Genomic DNA, 24,019 nt, shown 5'->3' on the forward strand with positions numbered 1-24,019 from the left:
AGGGGACTGGACACCCTGCTAGGAAATGGATGTTTTCTGTGGAAAGGAAATGGATATTGTATTTTTCATATCATTATTCATGTATAAAACAAAAATATATTGCACACCTGCTGTGTCCCAGGCACTTCCAGGGGCAGGGATATGGCACTGACAAAATCGTCACGTCCCCACGGAGCGCCCGTCTGTTGGAGCTCTGCTACAAAATGAAGAGCACTTTGAATTATCATGTGACTTGACTTCTTTATCATTCATGCCCCAAATCTGTTACTGTGTGTATATATATATACACACACACACGTATATATATTTCCTGGACCATTTGAAAGTCGTTTGTAAACATCATATCCCTGTACCCATTAATACTTTAGTGTGCGGTTTTTAAGAACAAGGACTTCCCCCTTCGTAACCACAGTACATTTATCAAAATTAGGAAATGCAGCATTGATTCAATTCTATGGTCTAATTTGTTTCATAATCAAATTTTGCCACTTGTTCCAGGAACATCCTGAATCCCCGGCCCCATGTGGGCTCCACCCCTGGTTCACACTCGCCCTTCCTCCATCCAGCACCCCTGCCTGCCCTCCCACCGCATCCCCCACACCCCAGCCCAGTCCATGTTCTTGACATTGCAGACCAGTGTGCCTCTAATTCTCATTTTACATCTTCCTCTCGTTTTCTTTTGATTTTGGCAGGAGTACAGCAGACGTGATGCTGTCACTGTCTCCGGCTCAACAGGGGAACTTGCTGTCCTTTTGTCCCTTTATTGGTGATGCTGAGTTTAATCATTGATTGAGATGGTTTTGGCCAGGTTTCTTGACTGTCTGCTATTTTCCCCTTTATTATAAGTAATAAGTAATTTGTGGGGGGTACTTTGAGATGATGTAAACATCCCATTCCTTGTAGTTTTACATCCATTGATGATTCTTGTCATTATTACTGTGATGACTGCCAAGTGCTGGTTTTCTTTTCTTTTTCTTTTAAAAAAAAATCCCCATGGCTTATTTATTTTTATAACTGGAATCTTGTACCCTTGGACCACTTTACCCATTTCTGATTTTGTAATTCCATTTTTCCTTCTCCATTTATCAGTTGGTATTATACTATAAGAAAGGGCTTTCTTTTCATCCCACTTATTCATTCATGCATTCTTTTAAATCATTATCAAATAAAAAATTCAGCAGAATAGTCTGCTGCTGTCATTATTTTGAAGCTCTAATTGTCTCGGATTTGACTGTTGGTTATCTTTTCAAGCTTTTTTTTTTTTCACACTTCCCTTCAGTTTCGAGCACTCACTTGCTTTCTGACACAACAGGATGTAGCAGGCTCATATTGTCCCTTCCCGTTGAGCTGGGAGTTGGCCATGTCTCCAAGCAGCCCAGTTCTTTTACTGGAGAGTGATGTTTGGAACCAGCATGCAGGCTTTCGTGTGCTCACAGCTCTTGGCTCCCGTTATCCTCCATGTGTTTACTTAGTGGATGAGTCGCACAGCACACCCAAGAAATATTAACATAATCCCACAAGTCAAAACAATCTAAGAAGTTCTTCTCAGAGTAGATCATCTCCCTGCAGCTGTTCCCATCTCCCTCCTTAGGCGACGAATTTCATTAGTTTTGGGTTTATCTTTCTTAGGTTTCTTTTTAAAAATAAGAACATACATGTTTATCTTTTTCTTTCATGCTCTCTTTTACACAAAACGTATACTCCTCTGCTTGCTTTTTTTCTATTTCTCAATACATCCTGGAAATCACCCCATATCAGTCTGTAGAAGATTTCGCTTTGTGTTTTTCTTTGATTATTTATTTACTTGTTTGATTATTTTTGGCTGTACTGGGTCTTCGTTGCTCCCCGCATGCTTTCTTTGGTTGTGGTGAGCAGGGGCTGCTCTGTAGTTGTGGTGCAAGAGCTTCTCGTTGTGGTGGTTTCTCTCCTTGTGGAGCCCTGGCTCTAAGGTGCTTGGACTCAGTAGTTGAGGCACGCAGGCTGAGTTGCACCGTGGCATGTGGGATCTTCCCAGACGAGGGATCAAACTTACGTCCCCTGTGTTGGCAGGCGGATTCTTAACTTACTGGACCACCGTGAAAGTCTCTCTCGTGTTTTTAAACTCTATCATACTCTACTATATAAATGTACATTGTTTTTTCAATCTCCTGCAGATGCCATTATGATTGTAGTATTTTGCAATTACAAACAGTACTGCACTGAATAACCTTGTTCAGATGTGTTTTGTGTAGTTAAGAGTGTATCTTTAAGGTAAATTCATAGTGATATTATCACTGAGTCAAAAATAATGCATGTATAGATTTTTGGGGTTCTTGTTAGATCCCTCTACCTGAGGATCATGTACATTCCCACCGGCAATGTGTAAAAGCACCAGATCCTCAGAGTACCCTGTGGTGCTCTCTAATGTGCCGGTGTGTGCAGTCTGCTAGGGGAGCAGTGTTCTCTCATTTTTATTGTAAGTGGAGTTGAACATTTTTGAATATTTATGGGCCATTTCCTTGTCTTCAGCTGTGAATTGTCTGTTCAGGTCTTTTGCCCATTTTTCTCATAGAATATTTTTTATTCCCATAATTTTTAACATTATGGGGATAGCTGCTACACCCCATAAATTCCCATCTGCCTTTGCCTGCCAAATCCCTTCTAGCAGCGAGGGTAAGCTAAATCAGAGTCATGCTGGAGAGCAGAGCACAGATCCCCCACGAGGAGTTCGTTGTCCTCGTGGGGAAAGATGTTGCCAGTTGGCAGTGTGATGGTGACCTTTCAAGAGGGCAGGGTCATCTTGTGCCTGGAGAGGGTGGACATTGGCAGGAGATTTTTGTAGGAGTCAAACCTCCCAGCTCTGTCCAGCCACCAGTGGACATCCAGTGCTACTTATTTCTGAGATTTTTTGTCTCTGAGATGAAGAACTCTGTGTGTGTGCGTGTGTGTGTGTGTGTGTGCGCACGCGCACACGCGCAGGGGTGTCCACAGCTTAGTAGTGTTGCTCATAACTTGTGTCCTGACCCAGGTGCAGCCCTGACAGTACGCACTCACATCCTCTCCTCAGCAGCCCTGGGAGCAGATGCATTCGGTCCCCAGTTTGCAGTTTAGGAAACAGACCCATTCCTCCACGTCCCACGTGGCTCTGCCCTTTTGTAATTGTGGCCATGTTTATGCTTCACAAAACAAAGCGAAAAGGAACTCTACTCCTAGGTCTTCCTTCCTGAACCATTTGCATAATTCACATTTCTCTCCAGGGAGTCAGTCTCCTAGAAGGTGTTCCTCCTGGGAAGGCTGGAAAGAATGATTTTCTGTTAATGAGACCACATGTCTCAGGCACTTCCCTGAACAGAAGGAATTAGATGTATACACGGATAGCTGGTGAGGCCCCCATCCTAGCCAGGGGGTTCTGAGCCATGCTGCTTTGGACCCTTAAATGTGACTTATTCTAACTCTTGCGTGTGCTTTATTTTAATGGGAGCCTTTAAGGTGGAGGCCGTGAGGGTGAAAATCACATAGCTTATTGAACCTATCAATTCTAGTTAGGGCTGAAGGCCAGCTCTTGTTTTCTTTCAAGTCAGTAACAAGGAGTGGAACCTGTTTGTCTGGGTGTTCCGTAACCAGAGTGCATTCCTTTGGGTGGCTTGTGGCTGTTTTCCATGAGGCAGCTCTGTCTCCACAGGCTAGGTGCCACAGGTCAGAAGCGCCCCCGCCCCCCACCAGTCCCCTGTGCCAGCACTCACTCTGCGCTTGCTGGATGCTCGTCTCTGTGTCTCAGACTGGAAGATGTGCTTTTTTGCATGTGTGAAGAATCATGTAAAACGAGTGCCATGGCATAGCCACAGAATTCTTTTTTTTGAAAAAGGAAAATGAAAAGTGTCTGCATAGTTTATGTTGATTATTTCTGACTGCTTCCTGTTCTAGAGTGCTCATTCACTGGAATGAAGTGATGGCTTCACAGTATGTTTAAGATTTAAAATGTGTGACATAGTGAGGTTAACAGTAAATTCTGAAGCTCAGAAATGTGATGTCTGCACCATCTGGAGTGCCCCCAGCTTTTGCCCTCTGAGCCCCTGGTGTCCTCTGTCTCACAGGCTGTGTCTGGCTTCACATCACTTCCTGAGGCTTCCCCTTCCGTGGCGTTTGCTTCCCTCACCCTCGACGTGACAGCCCATTGCCACCCTGCAGTCCAGTGCCCAGAGCTTCAAGCTTTGGGCTCAACAAATTGGTTAAATTGAACAGACAGGTAGTCTAGGTCAAATTTACTGTGTTTTCATTCTTCATTAGTCTCTTGGTCCTAACCATTACATATCTGAAAGTTTTAATTTTATGGAAAATTATAGGACTTTACTGACATATATATATAGCCAACAGTATCAATTTACTTGGGCTTCCCAGGTAGAACAGTGGTGAAGAATCTACCTACCAGTCCTGGAGACGCAAGAGAAGTGGGTTCAGTCCCTGGGTCTGGAAGATCCCCTGGAGAAGGAAATGGCAACCCACTCCAGTATTGCCTGGAAAATCCCAGGGACAGAGGAGCCTGGTGGGCTACAGAACATAGGGTCTTAAAGAGTTGGACACAACTGAGCACAAACACATAACACATTCGTTCACTTAACGTATGTTTCATATAAAGTGACTGACTGTTCAGTATGTGTGAGCCAGTGTGTTCAGTGTTGGGAGAAATGCAGAGAAATAGGGAGTCAGGAGGAGGCATCAGGTTGAAGGAGACCATGCACACAGAGTAGGCGGAGTAGGCGGCACTGGGAACAACAGGAGAGGAATCAGGGCTGGTTGCCTGTGTTTCAGAGACATCTGCAGAAAAGTAGTCAGAATACTTTAGGAATGGGGAGTTTAGGGGGCAGAACATAGAAGGAGGGCTCAGGACTGAGGATCTGGTGTTGGGCTGGAAGAAGGAAATTGATTAGTTGGGATGCTCCTGTTAACAAGTAACATTTGTAACCATTCCAATAATGGGTAGTATGTGCCAGACACTATTCCAAGAGCTTTTATGTATTAACTCATTTAATCTTCACAAAAACTGTGAGCTCCCTCTTTCTCCCACCCCTGCCTTTCCATTTTGCAGATAAAGAAATGGAGGTATGGAGAAGTTAAATAATCTGCCAAGATCACAAACCTAGTATGAGCTGCAATTCTCTCTGTCCCCAGAGTTCATCCTCTCAGCCATTATATGTACTTTTTCTCTGGTTCAGCAAATAAAAGTTTATTGTGAAGTCTGAAGATAAATGGTTTCAGGATCAGATATATATATGGTTTAGTAGCATCAAGATTCTGGAAGATTCTCTGTTTTCTTGACTCTGCCCTTATGATCACAAGATGGCTGTTGCAGCTCCAAACATCACATCCATAGAGTTGTGTTCAAAGGGAGAAAGGAGGAGGAACAGCCATTCTCTTTGTGAGAACGCTGTTCCAGAAGCCTTTCAGCTGGCTTGTCCTCAGGTCTCCCTGCTTGGGCTTGGTGCCTGGAAACATTCAGCCTTGTAGGAGAACAAAATTTGCCACCCCCACATGTCTCTTTGGCATGCAGATTATTTTAAACTGAGAGCAATGGATGACCAATGCCCAAAAGACTCAGGAAGAAACTTAGACCTTCCCTGAACCTCAAGACTGGAGATGCAGGACCTGTTAGAGGAAGGGAGCCACCCCCATAGATAAGTACAGTATAAACCTGAACCCATCAAAGTCTGTCTGTTAAAATCCTTCTCTGTATCCCATTGTCTATGCAGGGCCCAGCAGACATTTGTTTACCAAACATTAACTTTTTAGTCTCTGCCTGAATTGCCTTCTTCCCCTTTGAAGTCCCCACCACCAAAGTTTTCTCTTGTCTTTAGCTGAAGATGGTAAACTGAGTGAGGGCTTCAGTTGTTGAAGTGAGTTCCTCAGTTTTCCTGGGTCTCTCCCATGCAGGTACTGTGTGTGTGAACTCAGCCACCCAGTTATATCCGACCTTTTGTGACCCTATGGACTATAGCCTGCCGGGCTCCTTGTCCATGGAATTTTCCAGGCAAGAATACTGGAGTGGGATGCGATTTCCTCCTCCAGATCTTCCAACTCAGGGATCAAACTGGAGTCTCTTGTGTCTCCTGCATTGGCAGGCAGGTTCTTTACCACTGCGCCACCTGGGTAGCCCCTCTCCCAGGTATAGGTGCTATTAAACTTTTGTTTGATTTTCTCCTGTTAAACAGTCACATGTCAGTTTAATTCTTAGTCCAGTGAGAAAGACCTAGAAGGGTAGAGGAAAATTTCTTCCTCCCCACCAGCCTCTTTGGTGGGACAAGGTGTGCTGAGCCGGAGAGACGAAGGGGCGAGGAAAGCAGCCAGTGTGACTCACTGCCCATCCTGTATTACTAGTTTCTCTGTTCTATTCCTGAGACTAGATGTATCTCTAGAACAGTGGCAAGAATGTAGTCTTTTGCCAGCTCAGGGCTGCATCCTTACTGGACAAGTGTTGCCAAAGCCCAGCCTCTGCTCCCCAGCCCTGGGCCCTGGGGGTGAGAGGGGTGAGTGGGCTGTGTGGTGCACACAGGGGCCCCTCTCTGGGGGAAGCTGGCCCTGTAGCGGCCTGTTATACAAAACAGCAGCTGGCCACTGGCATTCTGAGGGGTTGCCAGGTAAGTATTAGCAAGTGGCATTTCCAATTCTGGGCATGACTGCCTAAAAATGTTACTCTGAGTTTATAAACATTTATTTGATTATTTCACATTTTGTGTTCCTTCAGTTCAGTTCAGTTCAGTCACTCAGTCGTGTCCGACTCTTTGCGACCCCATGGATCGCAGCACACCAGGCCTCCCTGTCCCTCACCAACTCCTGGAGTTCACCCAAACTCATGTCCATCAAGTCGGTGATGCCATCCATCCATCTCATCCTCTGTCGTCCCCTTCTCCTCCTGCCCCCAATCCCTCCCAGCATCAGTCTTTTCCAATGAGTCAGCTCTTCGCATCAGGTGGCCAAAGTACTGGAGTTTCAGCTTTAGCTTCAGTCCTTCCAATGAACACCCAGGACTGATCTCCTTTAGGATGGACTGGTTGGATCTCCTTGCAGTCCAAGGGACTCTCAAGAGTCTTCTCCAACACCACAGTTCAAAAGCATCCATTCTTCAGCGCTCAGCTTTCTTCACAGTCCAACTCTCACATCCATACATGACCAAGGGAAAAACCATAGCCTTGACTAGATGGACCTTTGTTGCATTCCTTCAGTTGAGTTCAGTTCAGTTCAGTCACTCAGTTGTGTCCGACTCTTTGTGACCCCATGAATTGCAGCACACCAGGCCTCCCTGTCCATCACCGACTCCCGGAGTTCACTCAAACTCATGTCCATCGAGTCGGTGATGCCATCCAGCCATCTCATCCTCTGGCGTCCCCTTCTCCTCCTGCCCCCAATCCCTCCCAGCATCAGAGTCTTTTCCAATGAGTCAGCTCTTCGCATGAGGTGGCCAGAGTACTGGAGTTTCAGCTTTAGCATCATTCCTTCCAGTTCCTTAGTTCGCTCTTTAAAGCAAGTAGGATACCTCCCCAGGCCAGTTGATACTCCTCTCACTCACAAACAGCACCAACTGCATGGCAGCATTGCTTCTAGAGACACCGCTACGTGCCTCAGCTTGCATGATGGTCACTCAGTTGTTTACTCACAGAACCCACAGACTGCCTGGCAGGGATGGCAGGCCCTGTGCCCCCACTGTCCTGTGCTCCCCTGGCTTGCTGGCCTCTAATGAGCATGATGGGGTACAGGCCTGCTCCCAGAGTCTAGCCTCCAGTGCAGGACGGTGAGTGCTTTTGTAATGCAGACAGAGGAGATGATGTGGCCAGAGTGCTTTGTCAACCCCATTAGAGGCATTGGCTGCGCAAAACGGCATTAGTTGGTCAGCTGGGAAATGTGACCCACGGTGAAAAATCAACACTAGTTCTGAGTAAGCTGAACCATTATTATACTTCCTTATTGTGTATGAAACACTAGATGGGTTTCTGAGAAATACCAATATCTGTGTTATGTTTATGAAACTTTTTCCCCAGGTATGTTAATCTTTCACATTATTGGTAAAAACACGTTCATAAGTTTTTCACCTGTCTGAACACCTTCTTTAGATGTCTTTCCAAAATGCTTCATATAAGCAAATTTTAATCAAAAATAGCCAATTTTTACATTAAGTTATGCATAAAAACAATTCTAGGGGAGTTCCATTTTAATTATGGCAACATTTTGAAATGCTGTTTGCTTGTTTGCCTGTTTGTTTCTGTGGCTTATTCCTTTGTTAATTTTAAAGCATCAGAGTTAATTTTAATTTATTGTGGAAAATTTTCATATCTCCCCATCATCTCTCTTCAGTAGTTATCAACTTGTTCTAGTCCTCTTTCATCTACACCACCACCCACCCCCCTCTCCTACCCACTCCCTTGGCTTATTTCGAAGCAAATCCCAGACATCATATAATTTCATCTGTAAATATTTCAGTGTATCTTGAAGGTAATTATGATTTTAAAAAACTACACGCACGCATACACAGTTTGTTTATTTGAATCAGAATGTAAGTAAGGTGGATACATTATAACTGATTGATCTACCCTATTAATCCATAGAATTTATCTAAAAAGCCCCTTCTCCCATCCTGTTCCAATTATCCATCTCTGCTTCTTCCTGCAAATATTGATGGAAGGAATCAGGTTATGTGCCCTATAGAATTCCTTGAAACCTGAATTCTGCCAACCCTTCCCTCACCCCTCAGGATTGACCAGATTCCTCCAGTTGGAGGGAGCTTTGGGGACACAACATTCCATAGGTGATGGTGTGTACTTCCTTTAGGATATGTATGATGAATGGTTTGTCTTCTCTCTGTAAGGTTAGCAGCCACTGGCGATCATTACCTGGACCCATCCATTGGAGGTTGTAAAAAGTTGGTGCTCTATTATTCCCCTTTGTCTGTTAACTCGTATATTGCTAAGAAGGGAAATTTTCCTCTCATCTATTATTTCGGTATCTTGAGATATAGCTCATATAGGAAAGCCAATATGAATATCCCACTGCAAAATAATGAATGCACTTCTCCCAGAGGTAATGGGTACGGGGTATGCATTCCATTATCTTTCATGTGCAATAAAAGTTTGTTGCATTTGTTAATCATTGATGCTCATGTTTTCTCTTTGGCCACTTAAAGCCTCTTTAAATTGGCTCCTGGTTCTCTTTGCTACAGGTCTGGAAGTCTTTGATCACTTCTTTCCTATCTCCTATGACAAGACAGGATGTTGTGTACTCATTCTGTACATCCTCTGCTCCAGGCGTGAATTCAGCCAAGTCTCCAGGGTTCACTGGTTTCCCCTAATAGGCGTTGTTACTTAGAGCCTAACCTGAGCCTGAAGGTGACCACTGCTCCTGCGCAGTCTCTACCGTGTGCTCTTTCTCTCTGTTTTAAAGACAGAATGCGTTTTGAGCTCTTGCTGATTCAGCTTCAGGACTGCAAGGTTTTAGTTAATCCCCTGGGTCTTAAAGCTGTATCTGTTTCTCCCACCCTGAGCATTGATGTTCTTCGTGGACACCACCTAAGTACTAATGTTGAAGTACTTGGGTACACCATCCCACCCTACACTCAGCCCTTTCCAGAAGCAAAACCAGCATTTCTGATACCATTACTGCCAACTGTACATGAAGTGTGTTCAGTTCTTTCTGATATCAGGGTGTAGATACAGTCACACTGAAGAGTCCCTGTCTGCCTGGTTGTGTAGCCAATTGAACACACAATTAGGTTCATTTGTCTCATTTTACTTAGAATTTTTAAAGAACTGCTTAAAATTTTTTTAATGTATTTATTTATTTTTGGCTACACTGGGTGTTCATTGCTTTGTTCAGGCTTTCTGTGGTTGCAGCAGTGATCGGGGGCTACTCTCTAGTTGTGGTAAGTAGGCTTCTCACTGTGGCTTCTCTTGCTGCAGAGCACGGACTCTAGGCGCGCAGGCTCAGTTGATTTGGTGCATGGGCTTAGTTCCATGGCATGTGAAATCTTCCCAGACCTGGAATCAAACCCGTGTTCCCTGTTTTGACAGGTGGATTCAAATCTGGCTTCTATTCCCGTCCTTGCCATCCTGTGTCCCCCTTTCTTCTGTAGGTAATCGTTTAAACGTTTAAACAGTATCAGTTCAGTTCAGTTCAGTTCAGTACTCAGTCACGTCTGACTCTTTGCGACCCCATGAACCGCAGCACACCAGGCTTCCTTGTCCATCACCAACTCCTGAAGTTTACCCAAACGCATGTCCATTGAGTCAGTGATGCCATCTAACCATCTCATCCTCTGTTGTCCCCTTCTCCTCCTACCCTCAATTTTTCCCAACATCAGGGTCTTTTCCAGTGAGTCAGCTCTTTGCATCAGATGGCCAAAGTCTTGGAGTTTCAGCTTCAACATCAGTCCTTCCAGTGAACACCCAGGCCTGATCTCCTTTTGGATGGATTGGTTGGATCTCCTTGCAGTCCAAGGGACTCTCAAGAGTCTTCTCCAACACAACAGTTCAAAAGCATCAATTCTTCAGTGCTCAGCTTTCTTTATAGTCCAACTCTCATATCCATACATGACCACTGGAAAAACCATAGCCTTGACTAGGCGGACCTTTGTTGACAAAGTAATGTCTCTGCTTTTTAATATGCTGTCTAGGTTGGTCATAACTTTCCTTCCAAGGAGTAAGCATCTTTTAATTTCATGGCTCCAATCACCATCTGCAGCAATCTTGGAGCCCAGAAAAATAAAGTCAGCCACTGTTTCCACTGTTTCCCCATCTATTTGCCGTGAAGTGATGAGACTGGATGCCATGATCTTAGTTTTCTGAATGTTGAGCTTTAAGCCAACTTTTTCACTCTCCTCTTTCACTTTCATCAAAAGGCTTTTTATTTTTAGTTCTTCACTTGGTGCCATAAGGGTGGTGTCATGTGCGTATCTGAGGTTATTGATATTTCTCCCAGCAATCTTGATTCCAGCTTGTGCTTCCTCCAGCCCAGCGTTTCTCATGATGTACTCTACATAGAAGTTAAATAAGCAGAGTGACAATATATAGCCTTGACATACTCCTTTTCCTATTTGGAACCAGTCTGTTGTTCCATGTCCAGTTCTAACTGTTGCTTCCTGACCTGCATACGGGTTTCTCAAGAGGCAGGTCAGGTGGTCTGGTATTCGCATCTCTTTCAGAATTTTCCACAGTTTATTGTGATCTACATAGTCAAAGGCTTTGGCATAGTCAATAAAGCAGAAATAGATGTCTTTTTGGAACTCTCTTGCTTTTTCAACGATCCAGCAGATGTTGGTAATTTGATCTCTGGTTCCTCTGCCTTTTCTAAATCCTGCTTGAACATCTGGAAGTTCACAGTTCACGTATTGCTGAGCAGTATATATTGAACACTGTGTGTGTATATATATATATATATATATATATATAAATATATATATATATATGTATATTTACACACATTTGTTACCCTCTTGGATAAATGGTCATACATTAAATACATTTTTCTTCACCTTGTTTTTTTTCACTTTATTAGATTAGGATCAGTGTGTCCTCATTAAAATCAAAGCTTCATATTTTCCCTCTAAAGCAGGCTTTCTCAAACCCAGCACTGTTGACATTTTGGGCCAGATGATTTATCTTTGTGGCAGTAATGTCCGCACACGCTGTGAGCATAGGTGTAGGATATTCAGCACCTTCCCTGACATTCACCCATCAGATGCCAAGAGAACTACCACCACCCCCATTGTACCAACCAAGCCTACTTCCAGACCAAATGTGCCCTGGGGGACAGAACTGCTCTCTGATGACAACAGTGTTTCTCACATCCACTGAGGGGAGAGTCTAAGCATGTCTGCAGAGACCACATGAGCCTTTTATTTCACAAGTGAACTCAGACCCCATCTCAAAGCTATGGTTGCTATTTCTGGACTTTGAATACTAAACCAGCTCTTCTCGTTCTCTCCTGCCTCTTTTGCAAATTAAGAAAGGAAGAGAAAATTGGTATTGAATAATACATAAAGGAAAGAGAGGCAGTGATTTTATAGATTTCTTGTAAAACTGTTCTTATTGGGAATATACATGTTGAAAACACCAGGAGTTACTCTGACCTTGTATAGTGACCCTTCAGTGCTAGCGTTCAGCATTTCTCATCCACGCGTGCCTGCCAGCAGGGCTTCCCCGGCCCTGGGAGCTCTAGTGCCGAGGCCTGGGCGCTACAGGCACAGCCGTTCTCCTCCCACTCAGGGTGGAAGTCAGGTTGTACTGGTGAGTGAGCAGAGAGAAGCCAGGGCATTTTGCCATGGGGCGATGAAATTACCCAAACTAGTATTCTAGAAAACATTCTGTGGAGCAGATGAGCGCGGACCCGGAAGGCAGACTTCTTCGACTTTCAGTGTGGAGGCTGGGGCCCTGCTCAGAGGTCCCTGGGGTCCTCCAGAGCTGTCCTGGAGCCAGCAGCTCGTCCTGTACTGTCACTTGCAGATTGCTGAGCCTCCATGTAGAAATCAGACTAGCCCCTACAGACATGATCCTGAATATTATAAGAAATCTAATAAGAAATGAGAAATTTCTTTGAAAAATAAATGAATGGGGTTAGCAAGAATGCTTCTTATGGCAGATGAAAGTTTGAATTTATGGCCATAGACTAGCTGGAGATATAGACTCTGAGAGTTCGACCCCTCTGTTGGCTCCTGGACCCTGGGGCAGCCCTGTTTGGTGATTGACTCAAAGTGGACTCTGATGGTAGGAGGTATAAAGCAGGGACACCTTCTCATGAGTCAATTTGGTGGCTGTTTCTCTGAATGAATTCCAGCTTGGCTCGAGGTGGTGGGCACACCCCAGCAGACCGCTATCCTGGCCTGGTTTGGCAACCATTTAATGATACCTATTTCCTCCTCACTCTGCTAGGGATTTATTTATTCCCTTTGCTCATTTTGTTACTGCCAAAGATAACATATATGAGCTATTTCCAGAAGTTCTCTGCAGCTGTAGCAGTGGCTCAGAGCACAACTGCAGGCTTGGGATGCCCATATTCCTGTGTCCAGTGAATGCTCTGGCCCTAGGGACTGAGGTTCAGTCTCCCCTCTCCTGCCCCCTCCACTTGCTGCATAAAGCTTATTACATTCTGAGTTTTCTCCTTCTCTGCCCACCAGGCAGATTAGTAAATTTTGAGTGTTCCAGGTCACTAGCAGTTATTGATATTGCTTGGAGGTAGTCCGGCATTAATGTAAGGAGAGAGTCAGTGCTGATGTGGAATTATTTGGAAAAATCAGTAGCCGTGAGTGACTTAAGCTATTCTCAGTCTCCCAAGCAGTGCTCATCTTTGCTGCTCAGTCAAGGCAGGTGCTCAGGCTATTAGCCCTTCTTGAGAGGAAGGCCTTCCTATTAGAGGGGTGTCAGAGCCCAGGGGTCATATTGAAGCACGACAGGATGCCGGCACGTGAGGATGGCCAGAGAGGGCTGGTCTGTCTTTCTACTCCCTGCTTGTCCCCAGTTTGCAGCAACACGAGAAAGCTCACCATTGGTCTCCGAGTTCCCATGGATGTCCTCATGCTTCTGACTTCAGAATGGGCCCTGCCCCACCCCCCGCCCAGGGCCCAGTCTGAAGTCAGCTGAAGTCAGCTGGCCCCGTGCCAGCTGTGTGACCTCGTGGTAGTTGCCGCACCTCTCTGTGCCCCAGCTCCCTATCTGTGAGACAGGTATGATGACAATGCCTACTTTGCACAGTGGGTGTGAAGGTCAGGAGGCTGGTACATCAGAAGTACAGCGCCAGTGCCAGGCTCCATCTGTGTCCTCCAGCTTAATGACAAGTACTTTCTCATGTGGTCCCTGCAGCCTAGGGAGTAGTCAGGGACAGTAGTATTTTAGTTGTTTTACGGAGGAGGAAACTGAGGGTTGGGTTGGGTTTGTGAGCTTTCCCAAGTTGAATGGCTGGTAAATCACTGATCTGGGGATGAACCCAAGCCCTCCGTATCAGGGACCCCTGCTCTTGCAGAGGGGAGGGACTCACCACTGGGCACACCTGACTCCTGTGCGACTCATCTCCAGTATTGAGTGGGGAGGGGTGGAGGCAGCACAAAGACCCAGGGGAAAGAGGCCACCGTAGAGCTGTCGTGGGTATGGAGGGAGTGGACAGGAGGTGACCAGGAGGACTCCAGAACTTTACAAGGGACCTCAGTGGAACTTGGCCTGCTTGCAGCCTGTCTTTCCCTGGAGGGTTGATGGAGCATTGACAGCTGGTGGCTTTACTGTCAGGCCTGGAAATGGACTGGAACTTGATTTTAGGGCGGGCTATGGTGAGGTGGTTCAGTCACTTGTCTTAACACAGTCAAAGCCTCCTTTGAGACATCACTGCCCTTGGCAGATCTTGGCAGGGCGTGGGTGGTGGGATACCTGAAAATATTTGTGTCTGCTGCTCAGCTAACACTGTGAAGTGGGTGGAGCAGATTGCTAGAACAGTCTGTGCTGGAGCCTTGAGGACTATGAGTCAAGAAGAGAGATTCTTAGAAGACAGAAAATAAATTACTACTTAATGAATGGTAAAAAGGGGCCCTGGATTGTTGAGGCAGACATGAATCAAAGTCAGATCAGATCTCTCTGCAGAGCACATGTCATGAGCCTCTTATTCTAGTGATGACCTGGGCAGGTGGAACGGCCCTAATCTGTCAGCCACTCTCAGAGCCAGGGACCTCCTAAGGGGTCAGTATGATGGCTTATACATTCTATCTCTGTATGTGACATAAAATTCCAGAATAATATGAAAAGGTGGGAACCAATTGGAAAATGATCGGAGACTTCTATTTCTAGACTTCCCTTTTATTTCTGAAAAGCAACTAAGCTTGGCTCTACCTGTACTGAGTGACCAGACTCAGGCTGCACAAGTGCATAAGCACGAAAGCCAAGGTGAGGCCTGCAGGCTGGGCACCAGGCTGGGCTGGGGGCTCTGCTCCCGCTCTGCCGAAGGGCTCTGGGCTGCCTTCTTGTTTCATGAGATGGTTTTGATTTGTTCAAGATCCACCTTTCGGTGATGAGTTTGGGAAGGCTCTGGTTACATTTTAGATGAAAACTGCACCTGTTTCCATAGGTGTGACGCTCAGAGCCAGCACAGTGTCTGTGAGTTTCTTTAGAGCTGAGTGGATTCTGGCGGGGGCACGGGGAATTTATAGACTGAACACCTGTTTACAGGAGGCCCCTGCCTCCTGTTTGCACTTCAAGGACTCAAGTTTCCCATTTCAACTTAAAAGGTAAACAGTTGTTGGTTTTCATTTGTTTTTCAATTAAGAGATTGGGGGCTGAGGGAACAGTCTTACGATAACACTGGAAAAAAATTGTACAGGATAGCATCTTACTATGAAATAGTGAAAACATTTAAACATAAAACATGCAAATGAACTGGACAGTGTACTTGTGCTGCATAACACCTCGCCCTTGTTTATTCTTCCTAAAAACAGAGTAGCTTTGGGGTCTGTGTGAAAGCACACAGCTTGCTCAGGACCCCTGGGAAAGATGCGGTGGCTGAGCGGAGGGCTGTGGGGGTTGGGTGGCCAAGGTGTCTGTGCCATGGTCAGGCATGGTGGCTGTCTTGGGGGCAGCAGACGCCCCCCCTGAGGACTTGATTTTCAGGGGCTAGTGGCCTGCTTGCTGTGTGTTTGAGCAGGAAGGCTGTGACTGAATGGAAAGACTTGGAGAGGATGGTCTGGAATCCTGGGGAGAGTTAGGGGCTGTTTGACCCCTGCTGAAGGCAGAGGTGGTACAGCCACATGTTCGGGTCACTGGATGAAGGGGAGGTGAGAAGGAGAGCATCGAAAAGGACAGGCCCCGAGGGGTGTGGTTTGAGTGACTCGGTACAGACTGATGCCCGAGACTATGGCCGGGACCCTAGAGGGTGGGCACATGTGGAGCACGACAAGGAATTTGGCCATGGGTTTGTTCGGAGATGCTGCCCAGGAGGAGCATGTAGTGTGAAAAAAGAAGGGAAGCTGAGTCACAGTCACATTAGAGGTTGACAGAGGAGGATAGACCTGGGAAGAGGTAAGAGACAACAGTCAGAGCAATCTGAGGAAAGGGGAGGGACAGATAGAGGGGAGGGGAGAGGAGGGGAGAGGGATGTAGTGCTCCTGATGGTGATGGGATGTGACGATGGTGTTGGTTCTGGAGGTGCTGATAATGATGGTGGTGGTGGTGGTCGCAGTGGCTTGGCCTTGGTAGTGATGTTGAGGATGCAAAGGGCGGTAAGTGTTTTGTGAGGGGTGGTGGCATAAAGCTCCTGAACTGCCAAGGGTTTGGAGTTTTCTTACACGGGACACCACCTGAAACAGGTGTCCTTTGAGCAGACCTGACCTTCCGCCTGCCCAGCAGCTTCCTAAAAGCCTTTGCTTCCTAGTTGGGAAGGAGAGGGAGAGGGTGAAATCTTAGCAAGACTCCGGAACAGAGACAGAAGCAGCCCAAATCCAACAGTATGCTTATTCCTCCTGGACAGTTCTGAGAAAATCTCTCAGGCATTTCTGTTTCTTGGTTCTGAACTTGAGGTATTGCTCATTGCCATAGAAGGATGGAAATAACATTATTCATAATCACATTCCCAGTCGAGTAATGCACAGTAATCTTTACTAGAAACCCCAGAGGAGCACAGGCAGTGCCGCTCCAGTAGCACAGGTTTCTTCCTTATGGGATTCTGGTGTGAGACCACCCAGCAGAGCCCCTGCTCTTCCCCGGGCACTGCTGTTACTCTTCTGCAGGCACAACAGCAGCACCACGTGTGGCTTCATCAGATGGAGAAGGGCCTCCGCTGCCCACTGAGCATCTTGAAGCAGAGTCACCCCCCGCCCACCCCCCCACCCCCTGCCCCCACACTGCGTAGCCTCTGGAATCTGCAGGAGGAAGGGCCGCCTCCGCAGGGAAGGCAGAGTCTACTTAGGCTTTGTTAGCATTTAGAGTTAGCAGGAGACAGTCCTGGAAGGAAGTGAAATCTGGAGCCCCATCCCCTTCACTAAGCCCAGGGCCAGTTTTCCTTTCCTCCTTCCACCCATTGTTCCGTCTTCTGTTCTCTTCCTCTCTCACATCCCCTGATATTTCCACCATTGTATATTATTCTGTCTTGAGATTTGGACTTACAGTAGCAATGCCCAGCACAACAAGCAGTATTTCAGAGACTTGCACTGTCATTTAATACGCCCAGCTACAGTTGTCGCAAATCTCCCAAATGGTGAGATGCTTCCTGTGACTCGGCACTCCCTCCAGCCGCGGAGCCATTATCCCAGGCATTCTCGTTTTGAAACAAAACCTTAACGTGGTGTAGTGACATTTAATTTAGTGCTTCTCATTTCAAAGCCCTTAAAAATATTAATTAATTCCCATAAAGCCCTAGGAGGTATGTTATTATCTGTAGTGCCTTTCATGCTGGTCCATTAATGTGTCCTTTCTGGGCGACAGGTAAGAAAACGAGGCTGAATCATTTTTTGCATCCCACAGGAGAAGACCTTGATGGAGCCAAGGTCAGAAATAACGAATCCCCAACTTTACTGATGTCTCCGAGTAATGTCAACCCTGTGACCTTATGGGTGGTAGGGGAGAACAGCACTCTTGTTTAGGACTAACCTTGGGGGACACTGAATGGTCTTCAGTGGAACCAGGACTTCACACATCCTAGCTGGAAAGCTGTGCGGAGGGGGCAGACTCAGGTTCTCTTGGTGTCAGCACAGTTTCTAATGAAATAAAATCAGTGTTCATAACATTGTGACTGCATGAGGAAACATGTTTGGACCTAATTCTGGACTCTGTAGTAGCTCCCTGGTGGGCTGGTCTCTCTGGGCCCTGATCCTCACTTGATTCCTTACAGAGGCCCAGAGGAGGTCGAAATTTCGGCGAGCAGGACTCCTCATACCTCTCCTTTCAGTGTTTTCATGGCTGTTCTGGCATGTTTATTTTCCATGCAAACTTCAGTAGCAGCTCCGTGAAATACTTTGTTGTTATATTTATTGGAAACATGTGGGCTCTTAACCTAGGGAGAACTGATGTCTTAAGAATGTGGGTGCATCTTCCTCAGGCTGGGAGCATCTCCAATTTGTTCATGCTTCCTTCTGTTCTCCAGGACAGTTTTATAAAATTTCCGTCTTAGAGTTTTGTGCATTTCTTGTTAAGTTTAATCTTCTTTGTTGCTTTAAAAGTGGGAGTTCCTTACAGTTGTGTCCTTTAACCATCTATTGATTGTGTGTGTGTGTGTGTGTGTGTGTGTGTGTGTATTGATTTCTGTGTATTCTTTAGGTTCATCAGCAAGGGTCCAGGCAGGAGTAGTGGGAGGGGGCTAAGCTGGGCAAATATGACTAATCAAGAGAGGGGCATTTTGCTTCCTTACCTTGTCTTTTTGAAACTATTCTCCTTTGCCGCTGTATTACAGCTTTCTGTGTTTAAGTTGCCTCTTCCACATTCCAGTGTTTTTCCAAAGAGATTCAATGCTTCTAAGAAATATTTTTGATATCACAGTGGTGCTACCTTTTACTTGTGTTACTGTGTGGCAGGCATTACTTATTTATCCCATGGGATCTTCGCAATAAATATTTGTTGAGTAAATGAATGTTCACAACCTCTCTGTGAAGTAGGCATCATCCCAGCTGGAGATGGAGAGACATGATATTATTTGTGCAGCGTCCATTCAATGCAAACTTGGAGTAAAGGATGGAGTTTAAGTTTTATGTATTCTTATGAATCCATGGTAAGTTTCTTAATCTTTGTCTCCTGCAACAGGCGCGGTATAAGCAGAGCCTTGATCCGACTGTGGATGAAGTAAAGAAGCTTTGCACGTCTTTACGCCGAAATGCCAAGGAGGAGCGGGTCCTCTTCCACTACAATGGCCATGGGGTGCCCAGGCCCACCGTTAATGGCGAGATCTGGGTCTTCAACAAGGTGGGTGCACCATAAAAGATTCCCATGAATCCAATTTATTTATCTTTTTACAAGGAAATCTTTAAGTTTTGGTGGTTGGCTGCAGATCCTGTTCACCTGTAGCTTCTATGGAGCCATCAATAGTTAATTCATTTCCACAAAACCAAATGCAGGTGCCTTCCAGTTTCTAGGTTGGCCATGTAGGCTCCCCCTCTTGCAGTGGTGTCTCCTGTTCTTCACTTAGATTGTGTCTTTTTCTTACTTATTTGGAGGAATTCCTTGTATCCTAGACAGTAACCCTTTACCATTTTTGTTAGTTGCAAATGTCCCTGAGTTTATGGCTTGGTTTCTGGGTTTGTCTGTTTGCTTCTGTTCTCTTGTGATGTCCCTTAGTGGATGGGCTTTCTTTATTTTGAAGTGGCCCCTGTTCAGTCTTCTCTTAGAATGTGGGTATTTAGTATCTTCTTAAGACTTTCCACGGTCACTGAAATATTCCATGTGTTCTTTCACAGATGTGTATTTTTGTCCATAATTTGGATCTTTAATCCACCTGAAACTAATTTTTGCACATACTTTTAAGTAGGGTTTCAAATTCTTTTTTCTTTTTGAAGTGGATACCATTACCATTTAATGCCAGCTTTGGACTCAGTCAGGTTTCCTTAGTGAGTAGGTATGTTTCCGAGCTCTCTGTTCTATTCCGTGGGTCTCCCTTTATGCCAGTTAGTTGTTTTAATCAGTGTAGGTTTTCAGTGATTCCTGATATTTGGGAAGGTGAGTTTCCCTGCTTTATTCTTTTTGGTCTGTTGATCTTCCATGAAAATACTCAATCAGCTTATAAATCACTAGATTAAATGGTGTGGGGCGTGGAGACTCAATATCTTTATATTATTGAGTTTTCCAAACTATGCTCTTTCAAAGTGTGTATCAGTGGTATCTTATAATTTCATAAATATTTGTATCATTTTTTAGATTTATTCCTAGATACTTCATACTTTTTTGACGTGGTTCAGTCAGTTCAGTTCAGTTCAGTCACTCAGTCGTGTCCGACTCTTTGTGACCCCATGAATTGCAGCACACCAGGCCTCCCTGTCCATCACCAACTCCCGGAGTTCACCCAAACTCATGTCCATCAAGTCAGTGACACCATCCAGCCATCTCATCCTCTGTCGTCCCCTTCTCCTCCTGCCCCCAATCCCTCCCAGCATCAGAGTCTTTTCCAATGAGTCAACTCTTCGCATGAGGTGGCCAAAGTACTGGAATTTCAGCTTTAGCATCAGTCCTTCCACAGAACACCCAGGACTGATCTCCTTTAGAATGGATTGGTTGGATCTCCTTGCAGTCCAAGGGACTCTCAAGAGTCTTCTCCAACACCACAGTTCAAAAGCATCAATTCTTCGGCGCTCAGCTTTCTTCACAATCCAACTCTCATATCCATACATGACCACTGGAAAAACTATAGCCTTGACTAGACGGACCTTTGTTGGTAAAGTAACGTCTCTGCTTTTGAATATGCTATCTAGGTTGGTCATAACTTTCCTTCCAAGAAGTAAGTGTCTTTTAATTTCATGGCTGCAATCACCATCTGCAGTGATTTTGGAGCCCCGCAAAAAATAAAGTCTGACACTGTTTCCTCTGTTTCCCCATCTATTTGCCATGAAGTGATGGGACCAGATGCCATGATCTTTGTTTTCTGAATGTTGAGCTTTAAGCCAACTTTTTCACTCTCCTCTTTCACTTTCATCAAGAGGCTTTTCAGTTCCTCTTCACTTTCTGCCATTAGGGTGGTGTCATGTGCGTATCTGAGGTTATTGATATTTCTTCCTGCAATCTTAATTCCAGCTTGTGCTTCCTCCAGCCCAGCGTTTCTCATGATGTACTCTGCATAGAAGTTAAATAAGCAGGGTGACAATATACAGCCTTGACGTACTCCCTTTCCTATTTGGAACCAGTCTGTTGTTCCATGTCCAGTTCTAACTGTTGCTTCCTGACCTGCATACAGGTTTCTCAGAGGCAGGTCAGGTGGTCTGGTATTCCCATCTCTTTCAGAATTTTCCACAGTTTATTGTGATCCACATAGTCAATAAAGCAGAAATAGATGTTTTTCTGGAACTTTCTTGCTTTTTCCATGATCCAGTGGATGTTGGCAATTTGATCTCTGGTTCCTCTGCCTTTTCTAAAACCAGCTTGAACATCAGGAAGTTCACGGTTCACGTATTGCTGAAGCCCGGCTTGGGGAATTTTGGCATTACTTTACTAGCATGTGAGATGAGTGCAATTGTGCGGTAGTTTGAGCATTCTTTGGAATTGCCTTTCTTTGGGATTGGAATGAAAACTGACCTTTTCCAGTCCTGTGGCCACTGCTGAGTTTTCCAAACTTGCTGGCATATTGGGTGCAGCACTTTCACAGCATCATCTTTCAGGATTTGGAATAGCTCAACTGGAATTCCATCACCTCCACTAGCTTTGTTCATAGCGATGCTTTCTAAGGCCCACTTGACTTCACATTCCAGGATGTCTGGCTCTAGGTGAGTGATCACACCATCGTGATTATCTGGGTCATGAAGATCTTTTTTTGTACAGTTCTTCTGTGTATTCTTGCCACCTCTTTTTAATATCTTCTGCTTCTGTAAGGTCCATACCATTTCTGTCCTTTATCGAGCCCATCTTTGCATGAAATGTTCCCTTGGTATCTCTGATTTTCTTGAAGAGATCTCTAGTCTTTCCCATTCTGTTGTTTTCCTCTATTTCTTTGCATTGATCACGAGGAAGGCTTTCTTATCTCTCCTTGCTATTCTTTGGAACTCTGCATTCAGATGCTTATATCTTCCCTTTTCCCCCTTGCTTTTCGCTTCTCTTCTTTTCACAGCTATTTGTAAGGCCTCCCCAGACAGCCATTTTGCTTTTTTGCATTTCTTTTCCATGGGGATGGTCTTGATCCCTGTCTCCTGTACAATGTCACGAACCTCCGTCCATAGTTCATCAGGAACTCTATCAGATCTAGTCCTTTAAATCTATTTCTCACTTCCACTGTATAATCATAAGGGATTTGATTTAAGTCATACCTGAATGGTCTAGTGGTTTTCCCTACTTTCTTCAATTTAAGTCTGAATTTGGCAGTAAGGAGTTCATGATGTGAGCCACAGTCAGCTCCCAGTCTTGTTTTTGCTGACTGTATAGAGCTTCTCCATGTTTGGCTGCAAAGAATATAATCAATCTGATTTCGGTGTTGACCGTCTGGTGATGTTCACGTGTAGAGTCTTCTCTTGTGTTGTTGGAAGAGGGTGTTTGTTATGACCAGTGTGTTCTCTTCGCAAAAGTCTATTAGCCTTTGCCCTGCTTCATTTCGTATTCCAAGGCCAAATTTGCCTGTTACCCCAGGTGTTTCTTGACTTCCTACTTTTGCATTCCAGTCCCCTATAATGAAAATGACATCTTTTTTGGTGTTAGTTCCAAAAGGTCTATAGGTCTTCATAGAACCATTCAACTTCAGCTTCTTCAGCATTATTGGTTGGGGCATAGACTTGGATTACTGTGATATTGAATGGTTTGCCTTGGAAACTTAGTTCTCTGATTCCTAGAATGTCGACGTTCACTCTTGCCATCTCCTGTTTGACCACTTCCAATTTGCCTTGATTCATGGACCTGACATTCCAGGTTCCTATGCAGTATTGCTCTTTACAGTATCAGACCTTGCTTCTATCACCAGTCACATCCACAGCTGGGTATTGTTTTTGCTTTGGCTCCATCCCTTCATTCTTTCTGGAGTTATTTCTCCACTGATCTCCAATAGCATATTGGGCACCTACCGACCTGGGGAGTTCCTCTTTCAGTATCCTATCATTTTGCCTTTTCATACTGTTCATGGGGTTCTCAAGGCAAGAATACTGAAGTGGTTTGCCATTCCCTTCTCCAGTGGAGCACATTCTGTCAGACGTCTCCACCATGACCCGCCTGTCTTCGGTGGCCCCATACGGCATGGCTTAGTTTCATTGAGTTAGACAAGGCTGTGGTACGTGTGATTAGATTAACTAGTTTTCTGTGATTATGGTTTGTGTGTCTGCCCTCTAATGCCTCTCGCAACACCTACTGTTTCATTTGGGTTTCTCTTACCTTGGATGTGGGTTATCTCCTTTCGGCTGCTCCAGCAAAGCGCAGCCGCTCCTCCTTACTTTGGATGAGGGGTATGTCCTCACAGCTGCCCCTCCTGACCTTGAACATGGAGTAGCTCCTCTCGGCCCTCCTGCGCCTGCGTAGCCACCGCTCCTTGGACATGGGGTTGCTCCTCTCAGCTGCCGTCCCTGACCTCAGGCGCAGGGTAGCACCTCTCGGCCACCACCCCTGACCTCGGGCGAGGGGTAGCTCCTCTTGGCCATGTGGTTACAAATGTTTAAAAATGATGTTCTGTGAGTTTTTACCATGGTGTGTGGCAAAGCAGTTGATTTTTTGTACATTTTTTTTACGTCTGCTAATTTGCTAACTAGCTTACGGTAAAGTGTCTGCCTGCAGTGGGAGACCTGGGTTCTATCCCCGAGTCAGGAAGATCCCCCGGAGATGGAAATGGCAACCCAGTCAAGTATTCTTGCCTGGAAAATTCCATGGATAGAGAAGCCTGGTGGGCTATGGTCCATGGGGTTGCAGAGTCGGACACAACTGAGCGACTTCACTTTCCTTCTTTCTAATTTGCTGTTCTCTCGTTGATCCTAATGATTTGTACATATTTTAAAATTTCTAAACAGACTACCATGTGGTTTGCAAATCACAGCAGTTTACTTTCCTTCCAGTCCTGCTGTTTATTGTTTGTATCTTTCTGTGTTACCAGCACCTCCCAGAGAGTGGAATGGTGACTGCATGTCCTTGTCTCATTCCTCATTTGGAAAGGAGTGCGTCCTCTGCATCATTGTATGATATTCACTATAGATATTTGTAAAAAGAATAAAAAATAAGAAAAACCCTTATCAGATTAAAAGATGCCCTTCTCGGTGGAGACACAGGTGTAAAGAATGGACTTGTGGACACAGTGGGGGAGGGAGTGAATGGGACAAATGGAGAAAGCAGCATCGACATACACACCGCTGTGTGTAAAGTGGGTAGTGGATGAGGAGTTGCTGTAGCACACAGGGTGCCCAGTCTGGCGCTCTGTGGTGACCTAGAGAGGTGGG

At 45.4% G+C, this 24,019-nt stretch overlaps 1 protein-coding gene across 2 annotated transcripts in view; it reads left to right on the forward strand.

The window, feature by feature from the left end:
* Nucleotides 1–24,019, forward strand: part of RPTOR (regulatory associated protein of MTOR complex 1) — a 324,607-nt gene that overhangs the window by 116,984 nt on the left and 183,604 nt on the right. For both annotated transcript variants that reach the window (XM_086356543.1, XM_086356544.1), the window contains exon 4: nt 18,723–18,881. In XM_086356543.1, coding sequence (XP_086212669.1) covers nt 18,723–18,881 — 159 coding nt within the window. The remainder of the gene's footprint in view (nt 1–18,722; nt 18,882–24,019) is intronic.

The sequence above is a fragment of the Bos grunniens genome, chromosome 19 (assembly GCF_055505025.1).
Source record: "Bos grunniens cultivar Pamir isolate PY7600 chromosome 19, Bosgru_T2T1.0, whole genome shotgun sequence".
Lineage (NCBI taxonomy): Eukaryota > Metazoa > Chordata > Mammalia > Artiodactyla > Bovidae > Bos > Bos grunniens.